Source organism: Colossoma macropomum, unplaced genomic scaffold, assembly GCF_904425465.1.
Source record: "Colossoma macropomum unplaced genomic scaffold, Colossoma_macropomum, whole genome shotgun sequence".
Classification (NCBI taxonomy): Eukaryota; Metazoa; Chordata; class Actinopteri; order Characiformes; family Serrasalmidae; genus Colossoma; species Colossoma macropomum.
The window spans coordinates 12,651,057-12,678,343 of NW_023494790.1; the positions used below are offsets into that span (position 1 = coordinate 12,651,057).

Sequence of the window (27,287 nt, forward strand, 5' to 3'; positions counted from 1 at the left end):
TTTAAAAATGTGCAACGGGCCACAAGTTGATTTGCAGTGTATATGAGGTTTGAATTAATGCAAAACATTGTTTTATTCATCCAACTTGATTTTCCTATTTATTGAGTTAAAGGAAACTAGTTATACTGCGTCTTATTAAGACACAATTCCAAAAGTTTGGTGGTTTTAAAGTAGGTTTGGTTTCTTCAGAAGCAACGTTTCAAACTTTACCTACTTATCTTTTCACATTGTATGTCTAATCTTGAGCAAGGTTTAAGACAGTTACAAGAAAAAATGGTTTCTGTTATTTGGCAGTTCAAAGATAGCTTTGATCTCTCTCAATTCTTTGCAAGATTAGTAAATTGCAAAGGTACACTTGCAAGAGGAAGTTGCGTAAGCAAGTTTTACCACTGTCCGGGAAGCTTTAATAAAACCGACCATGTTTTATGAAGGCAGTTTTTTGCATATTTTATTTCAGCAGCGTCTCCAACTCAACACCTTTAGTGTAAATAAAGTTTGTGAAGGTTATTGTCTAGTATTTCAAACATGCTTTCAGCAGCACACTAACAGAGAGTTATAATGAATCCATTTACTTATAATGAATCCAAACTGTAGAATTATTAAAATTGTAAAGCTCACCCACTTCCAATGATTCTACGCTGTTAGAAATAAAGGTTCTGTGCAGGTACATTTTTCATTCATCAAGGTACAAGCAATGTAAATGTCCCCTTAAAGGTACCACAGTGGTTTTAAAGTCCAATTGTGTACCTAAAATATTTTTTTCTCAGATGAAAAGTACACATTTGTACCTTTTTATAACCTAATGTTTTAAAACAGAACAATAAAATACAACCCCATTTCCAAAAATGTTGGGACGCTTTAAAATGTAAATAAAAACTAAATGCTACGATGTGCAAATCATTTAAACCCTATATTTTATTGAAAATAGTGCAAAGACAACAAATCAACTGTTGAAACTGAGAATTTAAATACGTGCCCATTTTGAATTTAATGCCAAAAACATGTTTCAAAAAAGTTGGGACAGGGGCATGTTTACCACTGTGTTTCATCACCTCTTCTTTTAACAACACTCTGTAAGCATTTGGGAACTGAGGAGACACTGCTGTAGTTTTAGGAGAGCTATGTTGTTCTGTTCTTGCTTAACAATAGATTTCAGCAGCTTAACAGTTCTGGGTCTCCTTTGTCATATTTTTCATTTCATAATGCACCAAATGTTTTCAGTGGTGACAGGTCTGGACTGCAGGCAGGTCAGTTTAGCACCCAGACTCTTTTCATACGGAGCAATGCTTTGTATTACATGTAGAATGTGGTTTGACATTGTCTTGCTTAAATAAACAAGGCCTTCCCTGAAAAAGATGTTGTCTAGATGGCAGCATATGCTGCCAAAACATGTATATTTCGTTCATTAATGGTGCCTTCACAGATGTGCACGTCACCCATGCCATGTGCACTAATGCCCCCCTATACCATCACGAATACTGGCTTTTGAACTGTGCACTGATAACAAGCTGAGTGGTCTTTGTCCCAGAGGACACAGTGTCCATGATTTCCAAAAAGAATTATAAATGTTGATTCATCGGATCACAGGACACTTTTCCACTTCACCTCAGTCCATTTTAAATGAGCTTGAGCCCAGAGAATTTGGCAGCATTACTGGATCCTGTTTATATATGGTTTCTTCTTTGCTTTTTAGAGTTTTAACTTGCATATGTAGATGCAGCGACAAGCTGTTTTCACAGACAGTGGTTTTGAGAAGTGTTTCTCAGCCCATGCAGTGATTTCCACTACAGAATCATGTCTGTTTTTCATGCAGTGCCACCTAAGGGTCCAAAGATCACGGCCAGCAAATACTGCTTTTTGGCCTTGTCCCTTGCATACAGAGACTTTTTCCAGATTCTCTGAATCTTTTAATGATATTATGTACCGTAGATGATAAAAAGCAAAAGTTCTTTGCTATTTTATGTTGAGAAACGTTATTCTTGAATTGTTGCAATATTTGATCGTCTTTCACTGAGTGGTGAACCCCTCCTCATCTTTACTTCTGAAAGTCTCAGCCTCTCTGACATGCTCTTTTTATACCCAATCATGTTACTGACCTGTTGGCGATTAACCACTAGGTGTTTTTTAAGCATTACACAACTTTACTAACCTTTTGTTGCCCCGTCCCATTTTATTTTGAACGTGTTGTTGGCATCAAATTTAAAATGGGCAAATATTTTTCAAAAAAATACAATTTCTCAGTTTCAACATTTGGTATGTTGTCTTTGTACTATTTTCAGTTAAATATAGGGTTTAAACAATTTGCAAATCATTGCATTTTGTTTTTATTTACATTTTACACGTCCACAACTTTTTTGGAAATGGGGTTGTAAAAAGCCTGGAGACGAGACGGGGTGTGTGGAGTCAGTACAACTTAGAAAATGTAACTTCAGTGGATTATGGTACAGTTATGTTCCCTGACTAAAGGTGCTGAGATGTACCCTTGAGGGTATCACCCCAGGGACAGTATGGTACCTTTATTTCTGAGAGTGTATGAATTCTATACTTCTTTTATTTTATTAAATAATTATTTATTAATTCTATATCTTTATTTATATTTTTCTTTAACATTTTAGAGCCCATGTCCTCTGATACTAGATTTTACACACATCAAAAAAAAAGTGCTTTTCTTTCTGTCTGAAACAATATGAGGAGAAGCCTTCTACTGTGAGATTTGACTAGAACTAAAGTCAGAGAAACAAGAGCAAAAAATTTCATTGCACCCAGATTATACAGAGAAAACATTACCACTGATCAGTATTAAACATAATATGTAATAGTATTTTAAAATAGCATTAAAGATCTCCCACCCCCCCATCCTTACCACCTTCTACAGAGGCACTGAGCAGCTGTATTACTGCCTGGTTTGGGAACTGCACCACCTCCGACCACAAAACCCTCCAGTGAATAGTGAAGACAGCTGAAAAGATCATTGGAGTCTCTCTTCCCTCCATCACGGACATTTACACCACACGCCGCATCCGAAAAGCCACCAGCATTGTAGATGACCCCACACACCCCTCACACGAACTGTTATCTCTTCTGCCATCTGGAAGAAGGTACCACAGCATTCGGGCCCTCACAGCCAGACTGTGGAACAGTTTCTTTCCACAAGCCATCAGATTCCTCAACTCCCACAGACTGAACTGATGGACCCAGACACACATACACAACAAATGAAACCATCCCACTCCTCACTTCTTGCATTTCCAGACTATCTAATATACTGTAATAAATAATTATAAATGTAATGTTCACACTGAAATACTGTAATAAAAACAAAGTTGAAACAAATAAGCAAAGTAAATTTTATCAGTTATACTAATTAATCTAGGTAGTCTATTGATTCTTAGGAATTATACTGTATATTCAATAGAAGCCAAACTTTGGAGTAAAGATGAAGTACATAATCTTTACTAGCCATGTGTTTTGGACATAATTGACTTTTCCAATTCTCTGTTCTTCAAGAGCAAGAACCTCTTACACCATCCAGAAAGAATGTGCAAGTCATCAAGTCTGAGCCAAACTATTCTGCTGCATAGAACTCTAGTGTTTGGAACTATGGTGTTCCAAATTAGCATATAAAATCAAAGTCTTTATACTATGATGGTCATGAGGTTAAGGGGCCATTCAAGTATTCTCCTCCATAAGTAGCTTGTTTGGCCAGAGGAGACATACGACTGGATTTGAACACACCCTCCCTGCAGTGACTCAGGAACACCACCCATCTTACTGCTCAACTACAATATCACTTGCCTTGTATGTCTTTCTCTTTTTGGTATCAGCAATACTTCTGTCTGGAAACTGAATCATACACAATGTCTTATGAATTCATAAGAATACCTTTAAATATAACAAAACCGGTTTTGCAAATTCATAAGCTGCAACCCTTCAAGTCTTGGACAGCTATGCAAAGTAAAATAAACCAACTCACCTCCTGCATTCTACACATGTAAGTGGTGATGGGCCTGTGGCTGCTCAGTCCTTATCCATGTCGGTGAGGTTTTGCCTTTACCCATGTTTCCCACATAAGCAGTTAATTGAATGAAGTCTACCCAAACACCATGGCAAGCAAATCTATCCATTCATGCATTTACGTGTATCTTACGCCATCTAGGGGACGTCTCCGGTATGCTAACTACAATGAAATAATTTGGCAAGGAATTGTTAACCTGTTCTTTAGCCATATTCAAAATGTGGCTTTATTTCCAGCTTATACAATAGATTCTTGTCAACAGTCAAACCACACATGAACCAGCCACAACGACAATATTTGAGGAGTTTAAATCTTTTATTTACCAAATAAGACTATATAAAACAGTGTTTATCTGTGTTAATATCACAGCTTAGTTTTGACTTAAATTGCTTACGTCAACTAATCACTGTTGACAGTGTGGATGTTCACCCCTGTGAAACTGTGCTGGATGAATGACAAAAATAAGTGACACCATCATAAAATCTAGTTGCAAGTTGCAGTGCTGGTTCTAATCCAAAATTGAAAGTATATCAAAATATGCTTTTTGTTTCCATTAAATACACAGACAGTAAATCCACTAATCTTATTAGAAAGTTGTGTGATTTACTCCTGGAGGAAACGTAGACCATATTTATTCGAATTGATATGGTATCGCAACAAAGTCTTTAAGGCAACATTTATTAACTGAAAAACACAAAAAAAAAACATTTTCTATAAGTGCTTCTGATTAAATTGCACTGGTCATCAGTGCAAAGTGCCATCATGTCGTGTAATGTTTACACAGACATGTAATATCCGGATCATCTTCCAAATTAAACACAGCAAGTAAACTGTAAGAAAATGTTTTAAAAATGTCAGTTGTACTTTGTTCTTCTCAATGTGCAACATGTTAAATGAATAAATGAAAGCCATAAATCAATATTTATCTAGTTAATGTTTGTGTGCTGCGATCTTTGGTAGTCCCATAGCTCAATGGGACAAGGTTCAAGTTCAAGTTCATAAAGTTAAATTACTTGATACCAAGTTGAGCTCATAGCTCATAGTATCAGCTGCATTCTTACTAACAAACTAGTTTAAATAAAACATCTAAATAATGAAACAAACTAAATGCCACTATTTTAATGAATAAAAACGGATGTTGAAGTATACGGTAATAATACACTTCCATGATTATTTCATCAGTTATGCCACTCAAAAAGTAATGCCACCTACACTATCAATGGCCAAGTGCAAATGCAGGCTTTCCCTCCAGAGAGCCATATTTCACTTCCATGTGCTCTACCAGCTTTTAATCTTCTGACCAGCAGTCTATTATAATATGGTTTCATAAATATAATAAAGCAGATATCATTATTTAGAAAAATAAATACATACAGACTTACTTAAAAAGAGAATTTTTGCTAGCGTCCCTCAAGTAGCATACAAGAGTGATTCAAGTTTACCTAAACAAACTAAACCACTATGGTGGTAATGTATAAAATCTTACCACTAATTGGCTATGGCTACTCCAGGCCTAGGTTCTTTGGTATAAAATAAGTATCAACTTACCAATATTTAGTAATTACCAAAAGCTAATTAGTGCATATCTGATTTATGATAATCTCTTTAGATTTAAAACTAAGTAGCTCAGGTTTTTTTTCTGGTGCTGTTGTACCACTTCCTCAGTGCCACCCCACTAGTACTGCTTATTACACACAGTGCCCCGCCAATGCTCCACCAGGTTGGCTTGCGATTGAGGAAGAGAAACTGCAGGACAAAAGCCAGAACTACATCCATAGTCCTCATGAGTGCCACTGGACCGGCCTTTTCAATTTGCAGGGCTTTGGTCAGGAACGTCTGCCCGGCTATGCCCAAAAGTCCAATGGCCATTAAAGTCCACCTGTCCCAACCGCAGGATGGCACGGTCCACTCGTCCATAATGAACAAGGCCACCACACACTCAATGAACCCCAGCGTCGCATAGTACCAGATGGAGAGGTAGTAATGGGCGTTTTTGCCCATCTTCCTCAGGATGACCATAGTGCAAGCTGCCCCGATAGCCCCGCTGAAAGCAGCCACTGTGCCCTTGATGTGGTTGGTGTATTCGCCTTCGATTCCTGACAGCTCTCCACCGAACAAGAAAGGCGGCCTGGCTATGAGGATGACCCCTGTAAGCGTGAAGACTGTGAAAATTACATCCCAGATGGTACAGCGTTCCTTCAAGAAGATCCAGGCCAGCAGAGCCGTGAAGACCGGGTTGCTGAACATAATGACGGTGGCGTCGGCCAGGGGCATCTGGAGCACAGCATAGTACAGCAGGATCATTGCGCTGGAGCCCAGAACTCCTCTCAGGACCAGGTAGACTCGCATTCCACGTGGTCCCAGGAACCCAGTCCTAAACAACAGCAGGTGCATTATGCAGACATGGCACAAAACAATTCTTTACTGATACTGAAACCTTGAGGATAAGCTAATACCAGACTAGTATTAAGCTTTAAAACTAACCGTTTTTTAATTGAAGCAGTTCACTTAAGATGACCATCCAGAAGTTCCATGCTCAAACACTCTACTACCAATACTACCATAGAGGAATACAAACATAGCCTACATGACTTGTATAAAACGTCATTTATAGTGTACGTATGAGTGCACAATTAGAAAAAAAACTGTAATTATAATAGAATTAGCTAGCTGGTCGATCTTATGTTAACGTTAGGCCACATGTGCCTACTATTCATCCATTCGGTCATGAGTCTTTTTCCGTAAGGCAACCATATTAACGACTGTCTCAATGAGATCACTGGTGAGAAATAAAAGAAAAGTGAATATCACTACTGGAAAAACAGCAACATCTATAAAAAACACAATTACTTCTGATTTATTTGTAGTTGCCATTAGTTACTCATTTAAATGCTTAAACATCGCAGTCAGGGGACAAGACAATTCAAGTCCCCCCACCACCAAACAAATTAAATATTTTTATACGTCTGCTCACGCTACATTCACCTTCCGTTTTAAATCTCTATGGATAAGAGTACAAACCCAATTCAAAAAAAAATTTAGGCCAATATGTGAAATAACAAAAACAGAAAATCTGTTTGATTCTGTATAAAATTGAAAACGGCACAAAAGCAGAATATGGTTTACCTTATGTTTTTTGGAAATATAAATTTATTCAAAATTTGATGCCTGCAACACCTTGGGATAGGAGCATGTTTACCGTTGTGTTACATCACCTTTCCTTTTAACAACTTTTAATAGCCATTTGGGGACTGAAGATATAACTGATACAGATTTCAATACACACTTTTTTGCCATGCTTTTGTTACAGGAGTCTTTAGCTCTGCAACTGTATGGGTCCTTCATTGTTGTATTTTGCAAAAGTTTTCAATGGGGGACAGGTCTGGACTACAGGAAGGCCATCTCTGATTCGCAGACATTCTAACATGTGCAGAATATGGCTTGGTATTATTATAAGCATGAACATCCCTGAAAAAGATGTCATCTTGAAAGCAGCATATTTTGCAAGCTGCCCACTAATACCCCCTCCTTCAACCCAAAGACAGACCCTGATTTTTGAACTTTATGCTGGTAACAATCTGGATGCTCCTTTTTTCCTTTGGCCCAGAGAACACAACATGCATTATTTCCATAATCAGTCCTAAAGGTTGACTCGTCAGACTCATCAGTCCAGAACATTTCAGATGAGCTCCGGCTCAGAAACGTGGAAGGCATTTCTGCACATACGGCTTCCACTGTGCACTCTGTACTGTGTCTTTTTGGAAATCATGGATGCTGCATGCTCAAGGCTAAAGAGGAGAGGGACCATCCTGCTTGTTATCAAGATGGGGGTGCATTGGTGACTTGCACATCTGTGAAGGAGTCATTAATGCTAAACGATACAGGTTTCGAAGCAACATATCTCCAAAATGGTAACTTTACAGGAAAAGAAAAAAACCCACTTTACTTTTAATGTATGTTAATGGAACCAGACATTTTTCCAAGTCCTTTCGGGCCGTTTCTTTTGGTCCTTTCATCATGAAATTTACACACAATGTAAAGGGCAACAGACATTTTCAAATTATGTCAAAAACTGAAAAAGAACAATGGAGATACAAGGTTTTCTTCCGACAGCAGCGATATGCTGCCATCCAGATGATGTCTTTTTCAGAGAAGGTCTTGCCTATTTCAGAAAGACCAAGCCAACCCACATTCTGCATGTATTCCAACAACATGGCTCCGTAGTAAGAGAGTCTGGATGCTAAACTGGCCTGTCTGCAGTCCAGACCTGTCACCCATTAAAAACATCTGGCACGTTATGAAATGAAAAACACGACAAGAGAGATCCAAAACTGTTGAGCAACTTAAAATTAATCAGTATTAAGCAGTATTGGGGAAACACTTCCCTTTCAAAACTACCGCAATTGGTCACTTACTGAGATGCAACAGCAGTAAACTTGCTCCTGTCCCAATTTTTTTTGAAACATGTTGCTTGCAACAACTTTAAAATGGCATAGATTTTTCCAAATTTTTTTTTTTATATTTGTCTTTGTAATATTTTCAATTATTTACAGGGTTTAATTGACTTGCACATCATTTTGTTTTTATTTATATTTGCACAGTGTCCCAACTTTTTCGGAAACAGGGCTGTATGCAGTTGTATTTAGCTAGTACACAGTCTGTCTCTGTGCTCTGTGAAAGCCTGAATATCATTAAAAGTAGTTTAAAACTAGTGATGCTGCTGATTCTGCGCATATAAAAAACAACAAAAAAAAAGAATAAACTGCATATGAATGGGAGAGAGAATATTTGACATTACCTATATTATATATATATATATATATATATATATATATATATATATATATATATATAAAAAAAAACAACTGGTCTAGTTACCCAAGTTATCTAATGTTAGGTAGATGAGTAAGTGAACTGTGTGGACTGTTATGTACTGTTATGTCTATTAGTGCTGAATAGTTTCAATAGTTTAGACAGCTAAATAGCTAAATATTAACTTAAGAGATATCACAGCTTGAACAATGAAGTGATTAAACGCTGTGACATCACATGAAACACATACTATCAACACTTTCCACTGCACTGCATACATTCAGTGATATTTCAGGCTAGATTTCTTGCAGACTCAGATCCTCCGATATCTAATCCAGCATTTTCTACTGGCATAAGGCCTAATACAGATAATGGGTATTGGATCAGTGGCATGTATAATTATACTGATTACGAGTGTATACATCACCAAGTCAACATTCACCAGGGATTACTTGCACTTACTTGTAGTAGATCATAGGTGGGATAACAAACAGCATCTGAAAAAGGCATCGTATTGCACTGATTTCCACAGCATGCATGCCCTCGATTTTCTTTACAAGAAGAGCAGCCACTGAGAAAAATACAGAGGCCAGAAGACTGTACAGGAGACCAAGACCGGGACATGCTGGTTTCTTCTCTGCCGAACAAACAAACCACAAAGAAACAATCAGCCATCAGAGCTAAATTACTGCCCAGCTACCCTTTAATTTTTCTCTTGCAGAAATCTCACTTTCTGTTGAAAATACTTTACCCGTCTCATTTGTGCAGTACATTTACATTGAACATTGCATTTTATTGGCCAAATTTCTGTAAAAATGATGGAAATGGGACACGACAACCTCACTGCTTGACTTGGCTTTGTGGGGTGTGATCAGAATTTTGATTCACAAATGGAATGAAATGAAAGGGTGGGAAGCAGCATGCAGTGGTATTGGCTTATAGTGATTTTGTCTCACTTTTCACATGAAATGATACTGAGCAAACAAAGGCAGCAAGATTTGACGTGATTCACCACCACATGGCGTTGCTACTACCTGTCGGCGAGTTGACCTTGCTCAATATCCCCAAGGTCATGAGCATGCCAAGATTGGACAAGGGCCAAATTGTGTCAACATCCCTTGGACTGACCACAACATGGGGTCTGGAAAAATAACAGAGGTCTGCTGATCAGGGCTTAGACAGAGCTAAGAGTTTCCATCATTCGCAGCTTTACACAGAAAGAGCTATTGTTTCCTGAAGTGACTTGTAGCCTACGACTTTCCCACAAAGCCAGCACTGCAAAGATTGCGTAATGGTTTCATCAATCTCCCAATTTCCTCCTTGGTTAAATCAGCAGAGTATCCTTTAAGCTAAGTGACTAAGCAAAAGGATAGTAAAGGCCTATATCAGTTTACACGTCTATCTCCATGCTTATTAATTTATAGCCCAGAACTCAATGCCAAGCAAGTTAAAGGGGAATTCCACCAATTTTTTAAATTTTCTGAATAATTCAGTCCTAGAGATGTAAGCAAAGTCATTCAGAGTGGATTGACGTGAAATGGTTCACTGTAGATAAACTTCTGTGAGGGAGGCTTTAGAGGTGGACGTCTGGTTCCTATCACCACCATGTCTACACACAAATATGTTCATTTTATCTAATATCCAAAACCACCAGTAAACGTCTTCTTAGTTTTTATATGTAATGTTCACAAAGCTAATCATAAATCCGAAAAATACGTTTTTGGGGGGGACTATTTTGCCTTAGAACATCCTGTGAACACCTGTCTGCCAAGAATAGATTAAAATAAGGGGATTAAAATACATTTTAAGCCAAAACTTCATTACAAAACTATCATAAACAGCGTACCCGACATCAGGCAGCGTATATCTAACCATTTCATGTAATAATTATCTGTGAATTAGCTTTTAGAGGTGGACGTCTGGTTCCTATCACCACCACGTTTCTCTAGAAGGGAGCATTTCACACCAAACCACTCTGAATGAGTCTGTTTACATCTCAACTGTTTGAACATACAGATTTATTGAAAAATCGATGGAGTTCTCCTTTAACCTTTCCATGTGGTACTAAGTCTCAAACTGCAAAGTCATTCTGCACATATTGAGAGTTCGCGGAAAACTACCGATGTAATTAGGCCTGCTGTATCTTCATCCACGTCAGTCTTCAGTTTCAGTATTATTTTGATTCTACATCACCGACACGAACGTGTATTCGCGTTTTCTGAGGCGATATGGAGCATATGGCTCGTCTATTACGGTGACAGACTGCTATGGTTTTATTATCCCATTTATGGTTTTCTAACTACGCAAATGTAGCCATAACGTATAAAATGTCCAGACAGTGTTCTGAGCTACGTTTGTAGGGCTGTAAACCGAGGAGGTCCTCAGCGTAACGAACGGCTCATGTTACCGGCAGGTCACGACAACCGATGTGCGGGCTAAATCCGTTTTTAAAGGTTTAGTCAAGCCACAAGCTACACATTTAAGTCGCTGGTGTGGAGTTAAAAACTATAACGCATTTCTTTGAGGACTGTGACGCCGAATTGGTCCTAAAATATTAATATTTCACTGTTTGTAGAAACATTCAGCGAAACCTTGCTAGCACATTTTAGCTAGCGTTAATACTCTTATTATTTTAGGGAAAGGCTGTTTAGTGCAAGGATTTTAAATGATTAACCGCTACCAAGATGTTCATGTTTTACAGAAAAAAAAAATGATTTATTACAATTTTTCAAACTGTAATATATATATGTGTCATATTAACACCACACACCTTATATCACATTTCATTCCACATGCAGCTAAATCGCTCATTACTAAGCGTCTAATCGAATATACTGAATACAAACTGATCATCCTCGTTTCCTTCTACCTTTCTCTTCCTCTTCTGTTTGTTGTTCCGCGTCCTTCTCTTCTCCGCAGCAACACGACAGCGAAAATATTCGCCTCGAATTGCCGACAGGCCGTGAGTTTTTTGACAATTGTGTACCGACGTCTCCCTCTGCGTTCTCGGTCACCCCGGAGGCTTCCACCTCGCCGGCTTGATGAACCAACACCACGGCCGCCACGTCCTCCTCATCCTCGTCCTCTCTACAAGGCACAACCGACAGAACCGCGTCACCACCATCACCAGCAGCTTCACTCACAGAGACACTCCTGCTCCTGAAATCACCCATGTTAAGATGCAACAGGCGGGCATACCTTGATAAAAGTGACCTGCCCCGCCGTTCCCTGAGGAGTAGCTTAAAACGGAGGAGGGTAAATGATTAACTGTCGTGGGGAGCAACGCGCAAACGTGTCCCTGGTTACTCCGCCAGAGGGAGCCGGCGAGATATTTTGAAAGCCATGTTGAATGACCCCGTTTTCACCACGTGCTCGTGAAAGAATCATTTGTTGTGAACTGAACCGATTCTACTGAACAAGTTCGACTTAATTCTTGTAGCATCTATGCTAATTTTACGTTCGTGTGAAACATAAACAGGGGGTGGTCAGTTTTCTGGGGAGGTCTTCGAAAAACAACACTTCGCAATTGGGAACAACACGCGATTCATTAAGATGGGACACTTTAGAAGGAATCGATTCATTTAACTGAATGAAACTTACCATCTGGAAATTGTTCATTCGTGATTAGTGAGTCATTACATGGAAACGTCCGTATTTGTGTCCCATTTTACAGATATATTACACTTGAAAACATGATAGGGATGCAATTTATTTATATTTTAAATTAAAACAATAAGTTATTTTAACAATTACAGCTTCTTAAGCCATCAATTTAGCAATATTGGTTTTAAAATCAATAAAAGGGTGAGTGCCATATTTTCAGGTAAAAAACATGTTTTTCTACTATTTTAACTACAATAATCTATAAATGACTGAACTATATTATTTGAATGACATTAAAAAAACAAATAAATGCCAAATAAATATTATAAAATATATAATTAAAGGAGTTGTGTTACTGGTGTTACCGCATAACAAAAATCACAGTGATGACATCACTGGACTTCCATTTTACCTATTTTCTAAAGATATATGAAGAAAAGCACAGGGCAAGTTCACTGTGTCTTTTCAGTTATCAGAAATGTTTCTCATTTAGCTCATGATTTCATATGAAGCCCTTTAGTTGAAGTCACTTCTATGACCTACTTTATTCTTAGGTAATTATGAAAAAATGGAATACAAATGGATTAAATGACATATTTTAGTGGATATTCCATGATTGAAACGTGGTTTAAGGCTCTGTAGCAGACATTTTGTAAAATGCATTTTTCATTAAAAATGTCTCTGGTGCTACCTTTCTTATGTGTAACACCAGTGACTCCTATGGATATATAAAAAAGTGGACGTTTCTGTAGAATGACCCTTGTGATTCTTTGTTATCAGGAGTATCGTAATTTAGTACAAAACCCACTTTACGCCTCAGGTTCCAAAGGTGCGTTCCAGTCACCCTCGTAGTTCCCTGCAGAGTGTACCGCACAGGGTTTTCAGACATTTTAAGGGTGATTCCAAACCACGGGGAGTGAAAAAGGTCCGTTTGAAGGGAACTTCAAACTGCACAGGGAATAGTTATGACTTAGTAAGGCATGGGAACGAGATCCTAATGCATGGCCTTGATTGGTAAGGCATGATCTCGTTCCCACGCCTTACTAAGTCGTGGCTACCCATTAGAATCTCATTCCCACATGTTAATAAGGCGTGGCCATGCATTATTTTCATTTATATGGGACGTCAGCAGCAGGGCCATGTAGAAGTCTTTTCCTCTTGGATGGATTCAATGCCTTTTCATGACTTCCAAAAAAGTCTCTTTTTAACTTTACACACTTTCTGTGTTTAGTTTTCTTGCCATTTGTAAAGACCATTAACTACCATAGCAAAGGACAAAATGAAATATGACTTGGGAGCATTTTGTAATCTTACAGACTTTTCCAGTTATGGAAATGAGTGCCTTTAAACTCCGTGCAGACAAAGACAGAACACAATTTGACAATGAATTCTATGTAAATAAAACAAGATATTGTGAAGTTGGTTTATTAGTAGACCTGTGACAAACAAGTAACAAATAACTAAAACCATCTTTCTAAAGTAACAATCACAGAATACTACTAAATGTGAATGTATAACATTAAGATTATCCTTCTAAACTGAATTACATTATAAATGTAGGACAGCCAGTGTGAGAAATCCTGTGAAGTGGACGGTCCATTTTTGTATAAAAATTATAACTTGATTAAGATTACGGTAAAAATGTAAACATTTCATTTGACAGTCTGTTATGATGTCAACAGTTAATCACTTGACCGGTACTTTTCCGCTTTATTATACCTTTAAAGTAAACGTTCCACTAGCATGTGTTTGCAGCGAGAGAATACATAAACAATGGCTGTTGTTTAGCAGGGAGGGTGTAAAAAGAGGAAAACTGAAAAGTGCAGAAAGGATGGTCACAATAGCGAAGGACACAAAGGATATTTCTAGAGAGGCGATCATCTGGAAACATCATTAGCAGACTAGATAATGCAGGTAGTTCTGACAGTGAGCTTATTTACATAACTCTGTTCCTCTTTCAGCTCAGTTTATGCCTTCAGGAGCGTGTGGCGTCACGGACCATGGAACAGGATTGTGGTGGAAGGGGGGTGATTTGGATCAAGGCCTATAGCAGAGGTCTAAGCAGGACTGTAGTTTCAGTCCCACACCCTGCAAGATTAAATCCTGCGTCGCGCACTCCCGCAGAGAATTGGAATTATTTGTCCTGGACCCATCCTGAACCGAAATGTGTTGGCCTGTTTGGTTTCGTCAAGGCGAACTGACATTCAACATCTGACATAGTCTATTCACAAATACATTATTCCTTGCTGAAATAACATGGTAGTTATCACAGGGCTAAACTGAAATATACAACATTTATTTCCAGTAAATGCAAAGCAAGAACCAAACCACAGATTGTTATTTTTTGTATTTTGCTGGGCTTGGCTGCTGTGGTCGTCGGACTGTTAGGCTCCACCATCTCTGTAAGCTTTTGCGTGTTGTTCATGTGGTCGGTTGCTTCGCCACTCTTTAGAATAGCTTCATTCATTCCTTCATCGTAAAATAAAGACACTTAACATGACTTATAGGCTTACTGGATTGACCTATATCAAAATAAAGGCAATAAAAAATAAACTTTACTTAAAAAAGGAGAAAAAAAGAGAGAAAAAAGAAAAAAGGGGAAAAAAGAAAAAAGGATAAAAAGGAAAAAAAGAAGAAAAAAGGAAAAAGAAAAAAAAAGAAAAAGAAAAAACAGCTATATAGTTTATATTTTGGTCAAAACAACGTGGAGCAATCCTCAACCATTATTGATTCACCAAAGAATTAATATATATTGCAAGATATGTCATATGTCACAGTATAATTAGTCCAACAGTAGCGTTTTGTCCATATTGTGGGCTACAGGAAGTGATGAAGAATGAAGTGCTGTAATATGATAACGAACTTCAAATCAAACTCAAGGGAAGCAACTGGAGGCAGGGGGAGGGGATACTGGTTTTAATATCTGGTCCTGCCGATCAAAAACACGTTCTGTGGCCCACATTAATTACTCAGATCGATCATCAAGTGCTCATAAATCTGAGTCTTCCCTTTGAAGCTGGAGGCCAGCAGGAATTCTCGGTTGTCAATAGACACAAAGGAGAAAGCTCTCGGTGCCTGGATGTTCAGCTCCTGGAAATTTACAAAGTTGCCCTTTTTGGAGTCCCACTGGTAGACCTGGGTGAGCGAGTAGTCACTGCCTAGGATGGCATACTGCCATTTGCCAATGGCAATGGGCTGGAAAACCATGGAGCCTCGAGAGGGTATGGTCTGCACTTCAGTAAACATGCCGCCGTCCCACCGCATTACCTTGGAGTCACCAATGAAATGGGTCAGACAGATGTAGAGCTCACCATTGGCCTTGAAATGCTTGACAGCATAGACGTCTTCCATGTCAGGGATATCAGTCTGCCGGTCAAACTGCTTGTGGCCTTTGCTCCACTGGTAGACAACGGGCCGCTGTGAGCTGCTGGACAATATGAGGTGAGACTTGCCGCCAATCTCCAGGTACTCGACATCCGTGTCCCGATACCAGGGGTGCAGGGACTGATGTGAGTAGAAGCCATTGCCATTCCACTTGTACACAGTGGTGGATCCTGCTTTAGAGCTGTCGGCAATGACAAAGAATGACTCGCCGTCTACCTGGAACGTCTCAACGTCATTAGGCTTCCGGATTTTCAGAATGTCGATGTCCTGGATCTTGATGAATTTGTTGGCCAAGATGTCCCGCTTATAGATGTGCGAGCCGCCAAAAAGCTGGGCGACGATGACGAAGAGCTGGTTGTCAATGAGCATTGGTTTGCAAACCACTGTGGAAGTGCCTACAAAGAAACAAACATGAAATAAGTTAAAATGATCACACCACAACGTGGTAAACGTTCTAATAAAAAATACAGATGGCAATCAGTGTTAAACGTGTCTACTGTAGTTTGAGATTATCATACATTACAATATATAACACTCTTACTGAGATCAAACTGTATGGCATTCTGTAAAGGTATCAACTGTGTTAAACTGTAGCTGTAAGAAAGTCTATGATATACTGTTATCTGTACAAATGGACAAAAGTACAAACACAATTCCGTGGTCAAGATGGTTGGGTCTTTTTCCATTTTTATAAATAACAATATGTCATATGTTGTCAAAAACCATATAAGCAGGTCTTACTGAACTGGACACAGTTTGAGGCAAGTGTATGATGATTTAGGCAATTTTTATTTCACTGGTTGATGCTATAAACATCCATTACAATAGCCTTGTACCTCCAGCACAAAACTAAAGAAGGAAACTTCACTATACACCTTGGCTGGCTGAGTACATAGAGCTGGTTCTGGAAGTATAAACCCTATTCGTAATCACTATAGGGAATTTGATTTTTAGTCAAAATGCTTTAACAGTATTATGAAAAAGATATATTTGCCATAAGCTATGAGTTTGACTTCAGTTTCATTTTCAACAAATCATGTTTTATTCTTCCACTCATCACCAAGTAATACACTCCCCATAATCCTAAAGTGAGTTCCACCAATCGGAGGCGAAATTTTTTAACTGCATGGTTTGAAAAGCCACTTAAATTGAGGGAAAGTCATTGTGACATTGTTTAGTCTTGTTTTTTCAGAACTATTTTTGCTCCAAATTTTTATACCGTCATGATTAATCTAATGCCTAAAACTCATTCATGTAAGGATTTTCAGAAATGTCTGTGAAGAAAATGCATGGGTCTCCAGAAGCAGCACTACTGATAATGTGGGCGGTCACTGTTCAGTTTTGGCTGAAGTATTACTTTAAGCATTTTTGTTACTCTCAGATTCATCCACCCTACTATCAGCTGCCAGTATCATCACAGGGACACAACAGCCCTACTATAGAGTGTTTTGGTGGCTCTCACTCTCTATGTTGTCGTAGGCTCTAAACTCCATGTTGACATGATCCCATTCCATGAAACTGCATGTTCCAGCAAAAGGTTGAGCAAACACAGCATACTGATCATTCCCAAAGGTGAAGGCCTCTACGGAAATGGATTCAAACTTGAGGGTCTTGATGGAAACAAACTCTGCAACAGAAAAATGATTGTGGTGAGGGACACGCTGAAGCCAAAAGTTTTTCAGAGACACTCCAAATGGAGTGTTATGAGGAAAGAAAAGAAAAACCAGGAAGATGGCTGTGCAAGCAACCAAAAAACCTACAAATGTTAGTATTTTCTCTGTTAAAAATTACAATAACCATTGTATTATCTTAGTTTAATGTCTTTTTTCTTTTTCTTCACATGTATAAAAAAATCGATAGTGTAGCCTGTTAATGAAGTATTGTTCTTTATTACTTGAGGGTTGTCCCATTTCATAGGTCAGATTTCAACCACAAGACACTCAAAAACAAGGGGTAGGGGTAAAAATCAGAAATGCGATTGGGCCTAAATCTACCAATCACAAGAGGTGCCCACGTACTTTTAGCCATCTAGTGTATGTGTTTGCAGATTATTGGTAAATTCATATTTAATACTGGTATATTATATACTACCAGTGAAACAAAATTCAAAATTCGATTTGACATTGAATTTAATAAGGTGGTGTCTCAATACAATTTATTCCTTGATACAGTAAAAAATTAAGAGTGCCTGAATATGTATGTTGTGTTCATATGTTGATGTTGATACGTTCATGTACCAGACACCAGAAATGGTGCTGTGAAATGCTAAAACTGTGTTTTTCCCAGTGAAGTAATCAAACTCTTTCTAATTGGCTGGAAACCCTACTGTCAGGGTTGATACCATCAGTCTGTGGAAGGATAAATGAGTGAATGAATAAATCAAACAAACAGGCAAATAAACAAATACTGTTTGACGGACTCACGTCTGAAGTAAACGCTGGAACAAATTCCAGCTGCACATTCTATACCAGACGACCACTGTTGGCTTGCAGCTGCTATTCTATTATTGTTAGGCTCCTGTAAACCTTCATGACCACTCAGCACAACTCACCTGGCTGTTTTATGTCTGTTACACCATTGCTCAGCAATATTTGTACAAGGTTGAAATAAGGCATTGTTTTAATGTATATCCACAGCATTTGCAACTCAACAATATCCGTATCAATGTCAGCTGCATGCATTTGATTCAGGAAACGGGAGCTCTTGACAAAAAAATCTTAGCTTCCTTGGACTATTTGTGTGTAGACTGTTTTTGTTTTAAATGAACACAAACACCTAAAGCATCAAAACTGCAAAAAAAAACAAAAAAAAAACATACTCATAGATTAAAAAAGGATTAACTGACTTTTCACCATGACCAACTCTTACAGTGAGTACATTATACAGTGTGATTCAAAAAGATGCATTTGATTTCAAAATGATTTATTTCACTTTTAAATCATTACAGAACAATGCAGTGAACTGTAAATGGTTTAAGTGAGCATAAAGTTTATTATGTAATTTTAAGTGCTCAATATGAACCTCCTCCAGCTGTACAGACAACATCAACACCATAGTCAAATTCATCCCATACTCCATTGAGCATGTCGGGTGTCACTGTACTCACAGCTCTTTCAATGCGATTTCGGAGATCATCCAGTGCTGTGAAACCAATGACGAACGCTCTGAGCTGTTGGAAGTTCACTGCCGAAAATCACGCTGCACAGTTATGACTGATTCACTCTTATTGAAGTGGAGAACGCAGAACTCTTTCTGCTTAGGGGTCTCCATCTCCTCGCAGACTGAAGGGAGCCATCTACTGGGAGCCATCTTCCCCCTCTTTCAATTGGTATGTGATTGGTTCCTAGGCACCTCACGGTTGTAAAAATATGGCGCTTTGAAATCAGATTAATCTTTTTGAATCACCCTGTATAATGGACCACTACAGTTAGATAAAATCAGGAGGGATAAGCAATCAAAAGGAAAGGTAGGATGAGGGAAAGATAATAACACAGAGGAAAGACACACTCAATCTGCAAATAGCTGGAACTAAGACCAATAGGGAGCTCTCAGAGCGACAAAATATTAGAAGCAAAGAAATTACAATTGAATCCATTTCATCAGTCAAAGAGAGAATACAAATGCAATATCTGTCATTTTTAATGTAGGTTAAATGTCAACCATGTGACCTTGACCATCATAAATATGTGTACTGAGATCAGTCCACAAACTCAGGATTGCTCTCTGAATACCAGCCCAGTGTTATCTCACAGATGCTAACATGAGCATAGGCTGAACAGGCCTAGCCTGGTTACAGCTTAAGCCTTACAGATTTCAAATGCTTCCTGTTATATTTCTGTCCAGGACACTTTCACTGGCGTTTGATCGATTATCCAAGTGAATCTGAGATACTGAGAAATATTGTCTTCCTTCTTAGGGCTGGTATTAACAACAGTCCTGAGCGAGAGATGTGATCTCAGATCAGATTTTTCTGTACTTATGATGGTTAAACTGATTCTTCTCAAGGTGTTTTGTGAACATGAACCCTGAAGTTTAGCCTGCAGTGACACTGTCTGCGTCTATACAAGTATACAAGTAATCAGCTATATGTACAATGCATTTGTCTAGAGTTTATCTAGAAGTTGTTATGCTTATAAGCATTATGTGTCGTATGCTTATATGCAGATGAGGCAAGTATCTTTGGAAGGGCCTGCTATGACATAGCGGCCAAGAAATGCAGCCAAGGCTTTGGAACGCAGCTAAGGTGAATACACAGATGATCAGGGCTAATAAACTCCCAATGAAGAGCTAAAGCTCAATTTTAAGGAGCCCAAAACACCATTTGGTGTTTCAGAACACTAATATTTTGGTACATTTTTCACCACTATTACTGTTTTCAAACACTGAGGTCACTGAATTTCAGTACACCATGTACAGATACACAGACCCATGTGTTTCAAGGTACCTTTTTCAGTGGCAGCTCAGTTACCATCAGTTTCAGTGTTTTCAGACAGACACTTTCTTTTAACTGTGTAGGAAAACACACTGGTTTAACATATAGTGGTATTGATAAGATCAATCTAAAATAAAGCATCTTGTATCCTTGGGTGGTTCCTGACTTCTCACTGTAGCTCTGTGCAAGTTATCATCAAGTTTCTCGGGGTTCGTTATATCAATCATTACACTTTCTAAAGGTTTTTATCTTTACATGTGTGGCAGCATTAACAGCAATGTCAGGAATGTGTGAAAGGAATGGCTCTTCACCTGCCGTTATGCAGTCAAAGGACTGTGGCACCAGGTCATTGATCTTCTTCCCCTGATAAAGTGGAGGCCCGCTGCAGTATATTTGGTCCACTGTTGCGTTGGTATTATACATCCATTCGATCAGCCATTTCAGCTTACAGTCACAGTTGAACATGTTTCCTCGAAGATCCCTGTTGGAATAGATTGTCCGGTGAAACCTTGAACATTGTGTAGGCAGACTGTATGTCTGATTGTGGTTGTCCCAATTTGTGAAAGCTGAAAAACCTACACTTTTGTTAAGGCATCCATACCCTTGAAAACATCTTTGGGTAATGTCTCAAGGTTATTATAGGCAAGGCTCCTGATAAAAAGTTCAAACCAAAATATTAGTGTATTTAAATAAATAAGAATTGCAATAAAGTACACAAGAACACTGTTATACTTACAGATGTAACAGGGATTTCAAACCTCTGAAGGCCTGAGGTGATACTGACTCGATTTTGTTGTTTTCAATAAACCTGAAATCAAGTGCTGTAGTTACTTTCACTTGCATAATTGTGTTTACTGAAGGGTGCATTTATTTAACTTCTAGTAAAAATAACTTATATACACAGTTTTCATTTCTCTGGAGAAATGGATTTCTGAGATTAGATACAAGATAAATCAGTTGCATAAGAAAGAGGAAAGGAAAACAGATACAGAGAAAATAGGATTCCTAAACAATGTGCAAGATCTAAAAGGAAGTGCACCAAATAAATGAAGCAGTAATAAAGGCAAAGGATGAACATACTTAATATTGAAAAATGTGCAATCATATTTAGTTGTTAAGGCTTCTGTGGACCTTTCTATTAAATATGTTTTCTGCTATTTTTCTGATGCTAAAAATGAATAATTTGTACTTAATAGCTGCTCTGACTGGAAATTACATAAATGAAGGGTTTTGTCTCTGACTTTTGCACAGTCCTGCACATGAGAAGCAATAAATGCCGATTCGACTCACAGATATTCCAGATGTGGTAGTCCCTGGAAAGCATCTTCATCAATAGACTCAAACGAGTTTGCTGTAAACAAGCTGTAAGCAAAATCAAAGCTTTAGTTAGCAGCGTCACATACATGCGTTAATGTTTAATATCCCCTCTAAACTTTGGGGTTTTAAGCAATTGTTTGATAAAAAAGTTCCCTATGAATGTGGCAGTACGGCAGACGAAGACGGCAATAATTAATATTACCACCCAATTTCCAAAAAGTTGTGATGCTGTAAATAAAAACAAAATGCAATAATGTGCAAATTATGTAAATTCTATATTTAATTGAAAATAGTACAAACACAACATATCAAATGTTGAAACCCATTTTGAATTTGATGCCAACAACACGTTCCAAAAAAGTTGTGACGGGGGCAACAAAAGGCTGATAAAGTTGTGTAAAGCTTAAAAAATACCTGGTGGTTAATTGGCAACAGGCCAGTAACATGACTGGCTATAAAAAGAGCATCTCAGAGAGGCTGAGTCTTTCAGAAGTAAAGATGAGGAGGGGTTCACCACTCAGATGATCAAATATTGCAATAATTCGAGAATAACGTTTCTCAACATAAAATAGCAAAGAACTTTTGCTTTTCATCATCTGCAGTACAGAATAACATTAAAAGATTCAGAGAATCTGGAGAAATCTCTGTATGTAAGGGAAAAGGCCAAAAACCAGTATTTGCTGGCAACGATCTATGGCCCCTCAGGTGGCACTGCATTACAAACAGACATGATTCTGTAGTGGAAATCACTGCATGGGCGCAGGAACACTTCTGAAAACCATTGTCTGTGAAAACAGTCCATCGCTGCATCCACAAAATGCACGCTAAAACTCTAAAATGCAAAGGAGAAACCACATATAAACAGGATCCAGAAACGCTCCTGATGGACTGAGGTGAAGTGGAAAAGTGTTCTGTGGTCTGACGAATCAACATTTGAAATTCTTTTTGGAAATCATGGACACTGTGTCCTCTGGGATAAAGACCACTCAGGCTTGTTATCAGTGCACAGTAAAAAAGCCAGTATTCATGATGGTATAGGGGTGCATTAGTGCACATGGCATGGGTGACATGCATATCTGTGAAGGCACCATTAATGCTGAACAATATATACATGTTTTGGCAACATATGCTGCCATCCAGACAACGTCTTTTTCAGGGAAGGCCTTGATTATTTCAGCAAGTCAATGCCAAACCACATTCTGCATGTATTACAACAGCGTTACTTCATATTAAAAGAGCCGGGTGATAAACTGGCCTGCCTGCAGTCCAGACCTGTCACCTGATAACATCTGGCACATAATGAAATGGAAAATATGACAAAGGAGACCCCGAACTGTTGAGAAGCTGAAAACCTATATCAAACAAGAACAGGAAAACATTTCAGTTTCAGAACTATAGCAGTGTCTCCTCTGTTCCCAATTGCTTACAGAGTGCTGATAAAAGAAGAGGTGATGAAACACAGTGGTAAACATGACTCTGCCCCAACCTTTTTGGAACTTGTTGTTGGCATCAAATTCAAAATAGACACATTTTTTTCAAAAAACAATAATTTCTCAGTTTAACATTTGATTTGTTGTCTTTGTACTATTTTCAATGAAATATAGGATTTAAATGATTTGCACATCATTGCATTTTGCTTTTATTTACATTTTGCACAGCTTCCAACTTTTTTGGAAATTGGGTTGTATTAATAAGAGTATCAATAAAGTATCAGAATCGATAAGCAGTATCTGTATCGATCAAATCCTAATAATACTCATCCCTAGTAATCGATCTTCTGGGTGGGACTGATCAGGATTTTGGGATTCCGTTCCTATTCCAGCACCCAGACCTGAAGGCCATTGTTCACTGGTTCATTTTAAACGCTGGCCCATCATGCCAGTAGTTCATGACTAAACTTACTGTGTTTGAATGTGTTTTTGTCCCAACACTCTCGAGGTTCTGGGTGCCTCGGTGTCAACGAAACACTTAAGTATTTGCTCATCACGAGGTTAAGGCAATGGCCCCTCTATTGAGCAGCCGCATTGCATAATTTCCACACCAGCTTTAAGCACTTCAGAGAATTGGTCACGGAGCATAATGCCCCATAGAAAACCCTCTGAGGGGAGGGAACAGGCAGTGATCGGCCAGTACAGACATCTCAACACTTAACATGGCGATCAGCCTTTTATAATTGAGACCACGTAAAACAATAACAAATGACCATCTAACGTTACTCACAGGAGCTGAAGGGACGGCGTGTGAAGGAAGCTTCCCGCTGCAATTTGGCTGAATCCAGACTTCACAAATGATCTGTTGGCAGTAAAACAAAACACCAAAACAGCATTAAAACACGAACAACGGAGCTTTTAGCTTTCGCTTCGATTCAAACGTCTTGCCTGAGGCTCTCAAGCGTCCACACGTGCTGACGGCTGCTTGTATAGCGGAATACGTGCAAGGAAAAACTCACAAGGAGACGACGTCTGGTGGGAAGCTGTGAGGAACGGATCTGAGGTTTTCACACAACGCATTATCTTTGGTGCAAGTGCATCCCTGCGGGCATCTCGGCTGCTTTCCTCTTCGGCTCTCGGCTAAGAGCAAGCTAAAGGCGAGCCACAGAGCCAGAGAGAGACGCTTTGCACGGAACACCATTCCGCCGCGGTCTTTTATCCCCAGAGCCGGTGGAAATGTGGAGGGGTCGAGCTGCTGGGATGCACCTCGGTATTCAACTGCGAAGGAGACTTAAATCAAACGGGTTTGTGTTGGATAATGAATGCAGAGGCGAGGCGCCCATCCGAGCGATTCGTTCCAGAGAGGCTGGTCTCGGCCACATGAGCACAGCGAGACTCCAGCTTAGCGAAAATAAGTCCGCATCCACAGCGAACAATGATCAAATCTAAATGAACTGAGTGACTAGTGTGTAGAAATCCCAACCACGCTAATGTTTACTGACGTATCAGATACAATATAAAGTCGAAGTTGCGCAATTGTCGCCGGAGATGCGCGCACGAGGACGACCAATGGGCTGTTTTTGTTTCTGCAGCAGCTCATGAATAAGTGATGAAGGCTGATTAGAATATTCATGAGGATGAAACGCACCTGTGTCCATGAGACAGGGGGAGGGTAATGTGAGCGTCTTTATTCCCACTGCCGTTGTTCTTTCTCGTGGCCTTCACAGGAGCAAAGAATACAAATAAAAGGTACAATAATAAAGATAAAATGTATGTAAAAACATGTTGTTATCATTATTATTATTATTATTATTATTATTATTACTATTATTATTAGTTGTTGTTGCACTACTAGTAGTATTGTAGTTTATATGAAAATAATCATGGAATAAGAATTATTATTGTGATATGATAAAAATATGAACGTTAATTAAATACAGTCAAATTATGATGTAATTATTATATAATGTATAATATAATGTATATCATGATGATATAATGATTACATAATTTATGTTATAGATATCACATATTATTATACATTTATTGTTATTGTTGTTTTAATATAATAATGATGGTATAATAATTTTATACAACAGGCTATGCAGCACTTTAATATTTTATATGTGGCAGTTATGGAGACCTCTGTACGGACTGCTCTTTGTTCAGCTTCTTTGTTTGAGAACAGTAAAGTTTCTGTCCAAATGTTTAATGTGCTGCTGTTCTCTTCATCTAGGACAGTTTACAGAATAAGACACTGGCTGTTCTGCTCTTACAACAACGCTCCCAAACCCCTGACTGATTCCTTTCGATTTGTGACAAAAACAAGACTGTATAGTGTATAGGTTTGTTTCTGGTTGCTAAAGCGTTAGAATATGTCAGAGTGAGTGAAAAAGACCTGCATATCCACAAAAAAATATACGCTAGATAGCCTATTTATATCATTAAACTCAAAGCATGTTCTTTATTAGTAACCACGTTATTATACTCCATGGACGTCACTAGAGGTTTATGGATGGGGGCTAAGTTTGTACTGGGGGGGGTTTGGGGGAAATTTTTTTTAATGGCACCAAGATGTTTGTTCATGAGCTTTCAGAGTAGCACCAGTGAGAAAATCGATCAAAAATGGCTATTTGGTCGAATTGGCACACAGTATATCTGTCTCTTTATAGTCTGTATTAAGCACAGAGCTGGTATGACTTAAATACAATATTCATCCACTTATAGACAAAGATCAACCAAAGGTACTAAAATCAGGCAAGTCTATCTCCTCTCTCTTACAACTCCAGTTCCAAAAAAGTTGGGATGCTGTGTAAAATGTAAATAAACATGAATAAAAACAGAATGCAATGATTTGCAAATCTCATAGACCCATATTTTATTCACAATAGAACATAGAACACATATCAGATGTTGAAAGTGAGGCATTTTACCATTTCATGAAAAAACATTAACTCATTTAGAACTTGATGGCAGCAATGCATCTCAAAAAAGTTGGGATGGGAGCAACAAAAGGCTGGAAACATATGTGGTATTAATAAAAAAACAGCTGGAGGAGCAATTTGCAACTAAGTTACATGACTGGATATAAAATTTTAAGAAGGCAAAGTTTATCAGAAGCAAAGATGGGCAGTGGTTCACCAATCTGAGAAAAACTGCATCTAAAAATTGTCGAACAATTTCAGAAAACTTTTCCTCAATGTAAAATGGAAGACTTTGAATATCCCACCATCTACAGTACATAATATCATCAAAAGATTCAGTGAATCTGGAGAAATCCCTGTACGCAAGGGACAAGGCCGATGGTCAATATTGGTTGCTTGTGATCTTCAGGCCCTCAGACAGCACTGCATTAAAAACAGGCATGATTCTGTACTGGAAATCACTGCCTGGGCTCAGGAACACTGAAAGCTGTATCATGCAAAGAAGAAACCATATATAAACAGGATCCAGAAATGCCACCAACTTCTCTGGGCCCAAGCTCATTTAAGATGGACTGAGGTGAAGTGGAAACGTGTCCTGTGGTCCAATAAATCAAAATTTGAAATTCTTTTTGGAAATAATGGACACTGCATCCTCCAAGCTAGCACGCAATACCTCCCAGCTTGTTATTAGCACACAGTTAAAAAGCCAGCATCCATGAAGGTCCAGACAATGTCCCTTACAGGGAAAGCCTTGTTTATTTCAACAAGACAATGCTAAACCACATACTGCATCCATCACAACAGCATGGCTTTGCAGAAGAAGAGTTCGAGTGCTGAACTGGCCTGCCTGCAGTCCAGACTTTCACCAATAGAAAACATTTGGTGCATCTTGAAATGAAAAATCCAGCAATGAACAACCAGGACTGTTGAGCAGCTAGAATCCTACATCAGACAAGAATGGGACAACATTCCTCTCCCAAAACTCCAGCAATTTTCTCCTCACTTCTGAGATGTTTACACACTGTTAAAAAGAGGGGATGCTACACAATGGTAGACATGATGCTGTCCTAACTTGAGATGCGTCGCTGCCATCAAGTTTTAAATGAGTAAATGTTTTTCATGAAATGGTAAAATGTTTCACTTTCAACATCTGATATGTGCTCTATGCTCTATTGTGAATAAAATACGGGAGATTTGCAAATCATTGCATTGTTTTTATTTATATTTATTTACATTTTACACAACGTCCCAACTTTTTTGGAATTGGGGTTGTAGATACGCTGCAACATCCTAAAAATATTATACAAATACATAGTATAGTATAGTTCAGTTCAGTCTCATATAGTGTGATTTCACTCTGTAGGCATGTT

At 38.5% G+C, this 27,287-nt stretch overlaps 2 protein-coding genes across 4 annotated transcripts in view; both read right to left on the reverse strand.

Moving 5' to 3' along the window:
* Nucleotides 1-4,318: 4,318 nt before the first annotated feature.
* Nucleotides 4,319-12,057, reverse strand: slc35g1 (solute carrier family 35 member G1). Of its 2 annotated transcripts, XM_036572166.1 has the most exons (4): nt 11,697-11,842; nt 9,862-9,968; nt 9,290-9,464; nt 4,319-6,389 (listed from the first exon to the last, which is right to left on the reverse strand). In XM_036572166.1, the coding sequence occupies exons 2-4, from the start codon at nt 9,905-9,907 to the stop codon at nt 5,642-5,644; spliced, it is 969 nt and encodes a 322-aa protein (XP_036428059.1). In that variant the 5' UTR covers nt 9,908-9,968; nt 11,697-11,842; the 3' UTR covers nt 4,319-5,641. The 2 variants fall into 2 exon arrangements, with proteins under 2 accessions (XP_036428059.1, XP_036428058.1); XM_036572165.1 differs by lacking the exon at nt 9,862-9,968 and having other exon boundaries at nt 11,697-12,057.
* Nucleotides 12,058-15,128: 3,071 nt separating this feature from the next.
* The window catches only part of lgi1b (leucine-rich, glioma inactivated 1b), a 29,661-nt gene continuing 17,502 nt past the window's right edge, over nt 15,129-27,287 (reverse strand). Inside the window, exons 1-8 of one of the 2 annotated variants that reach the window (XM_036572167.1) lie at nt 24,013-24,410; nt 23,784-23,855; nt 21,537-21,608; nt 20,983-21,054; nt 20,826-20,897; nt 20,558-20,727; nt 17,277-17,441; nt 15,129-16,209 (exon numbers count right to left, since the gene is read on the reverse strand). In XM_036572167.1, coding sequence (XP_036428060.1) covers nt 15,392-16,209; nt 17,277-17,441; nt 20,558-20,727; nt 20,826-20,897; nt 20,983-21,054; nt 21,537-21,608; nt 23,784-23,855; nt 24,013-24,194 — 1,623 coding nt within the window. In that variant the 5' untranslated portion in view covers nt 24,195-24,410 and the 3' untranslated portion in view covers nt 15,129-15,391. Of the gene's footprint in view, nt 16,210-17,276; nt 17,442-20,557; nt 20,728-20,825; nt 20,898-20,982; nt 21,055-21,536; nt 21,609-23,783; nt 23,856-24,012; nt 24,411-24,641; nt 24,713-27,287 lie in introns of those variants that run through there. The other variant, XM_036572168.1, reaches the window with a different exon arrangement.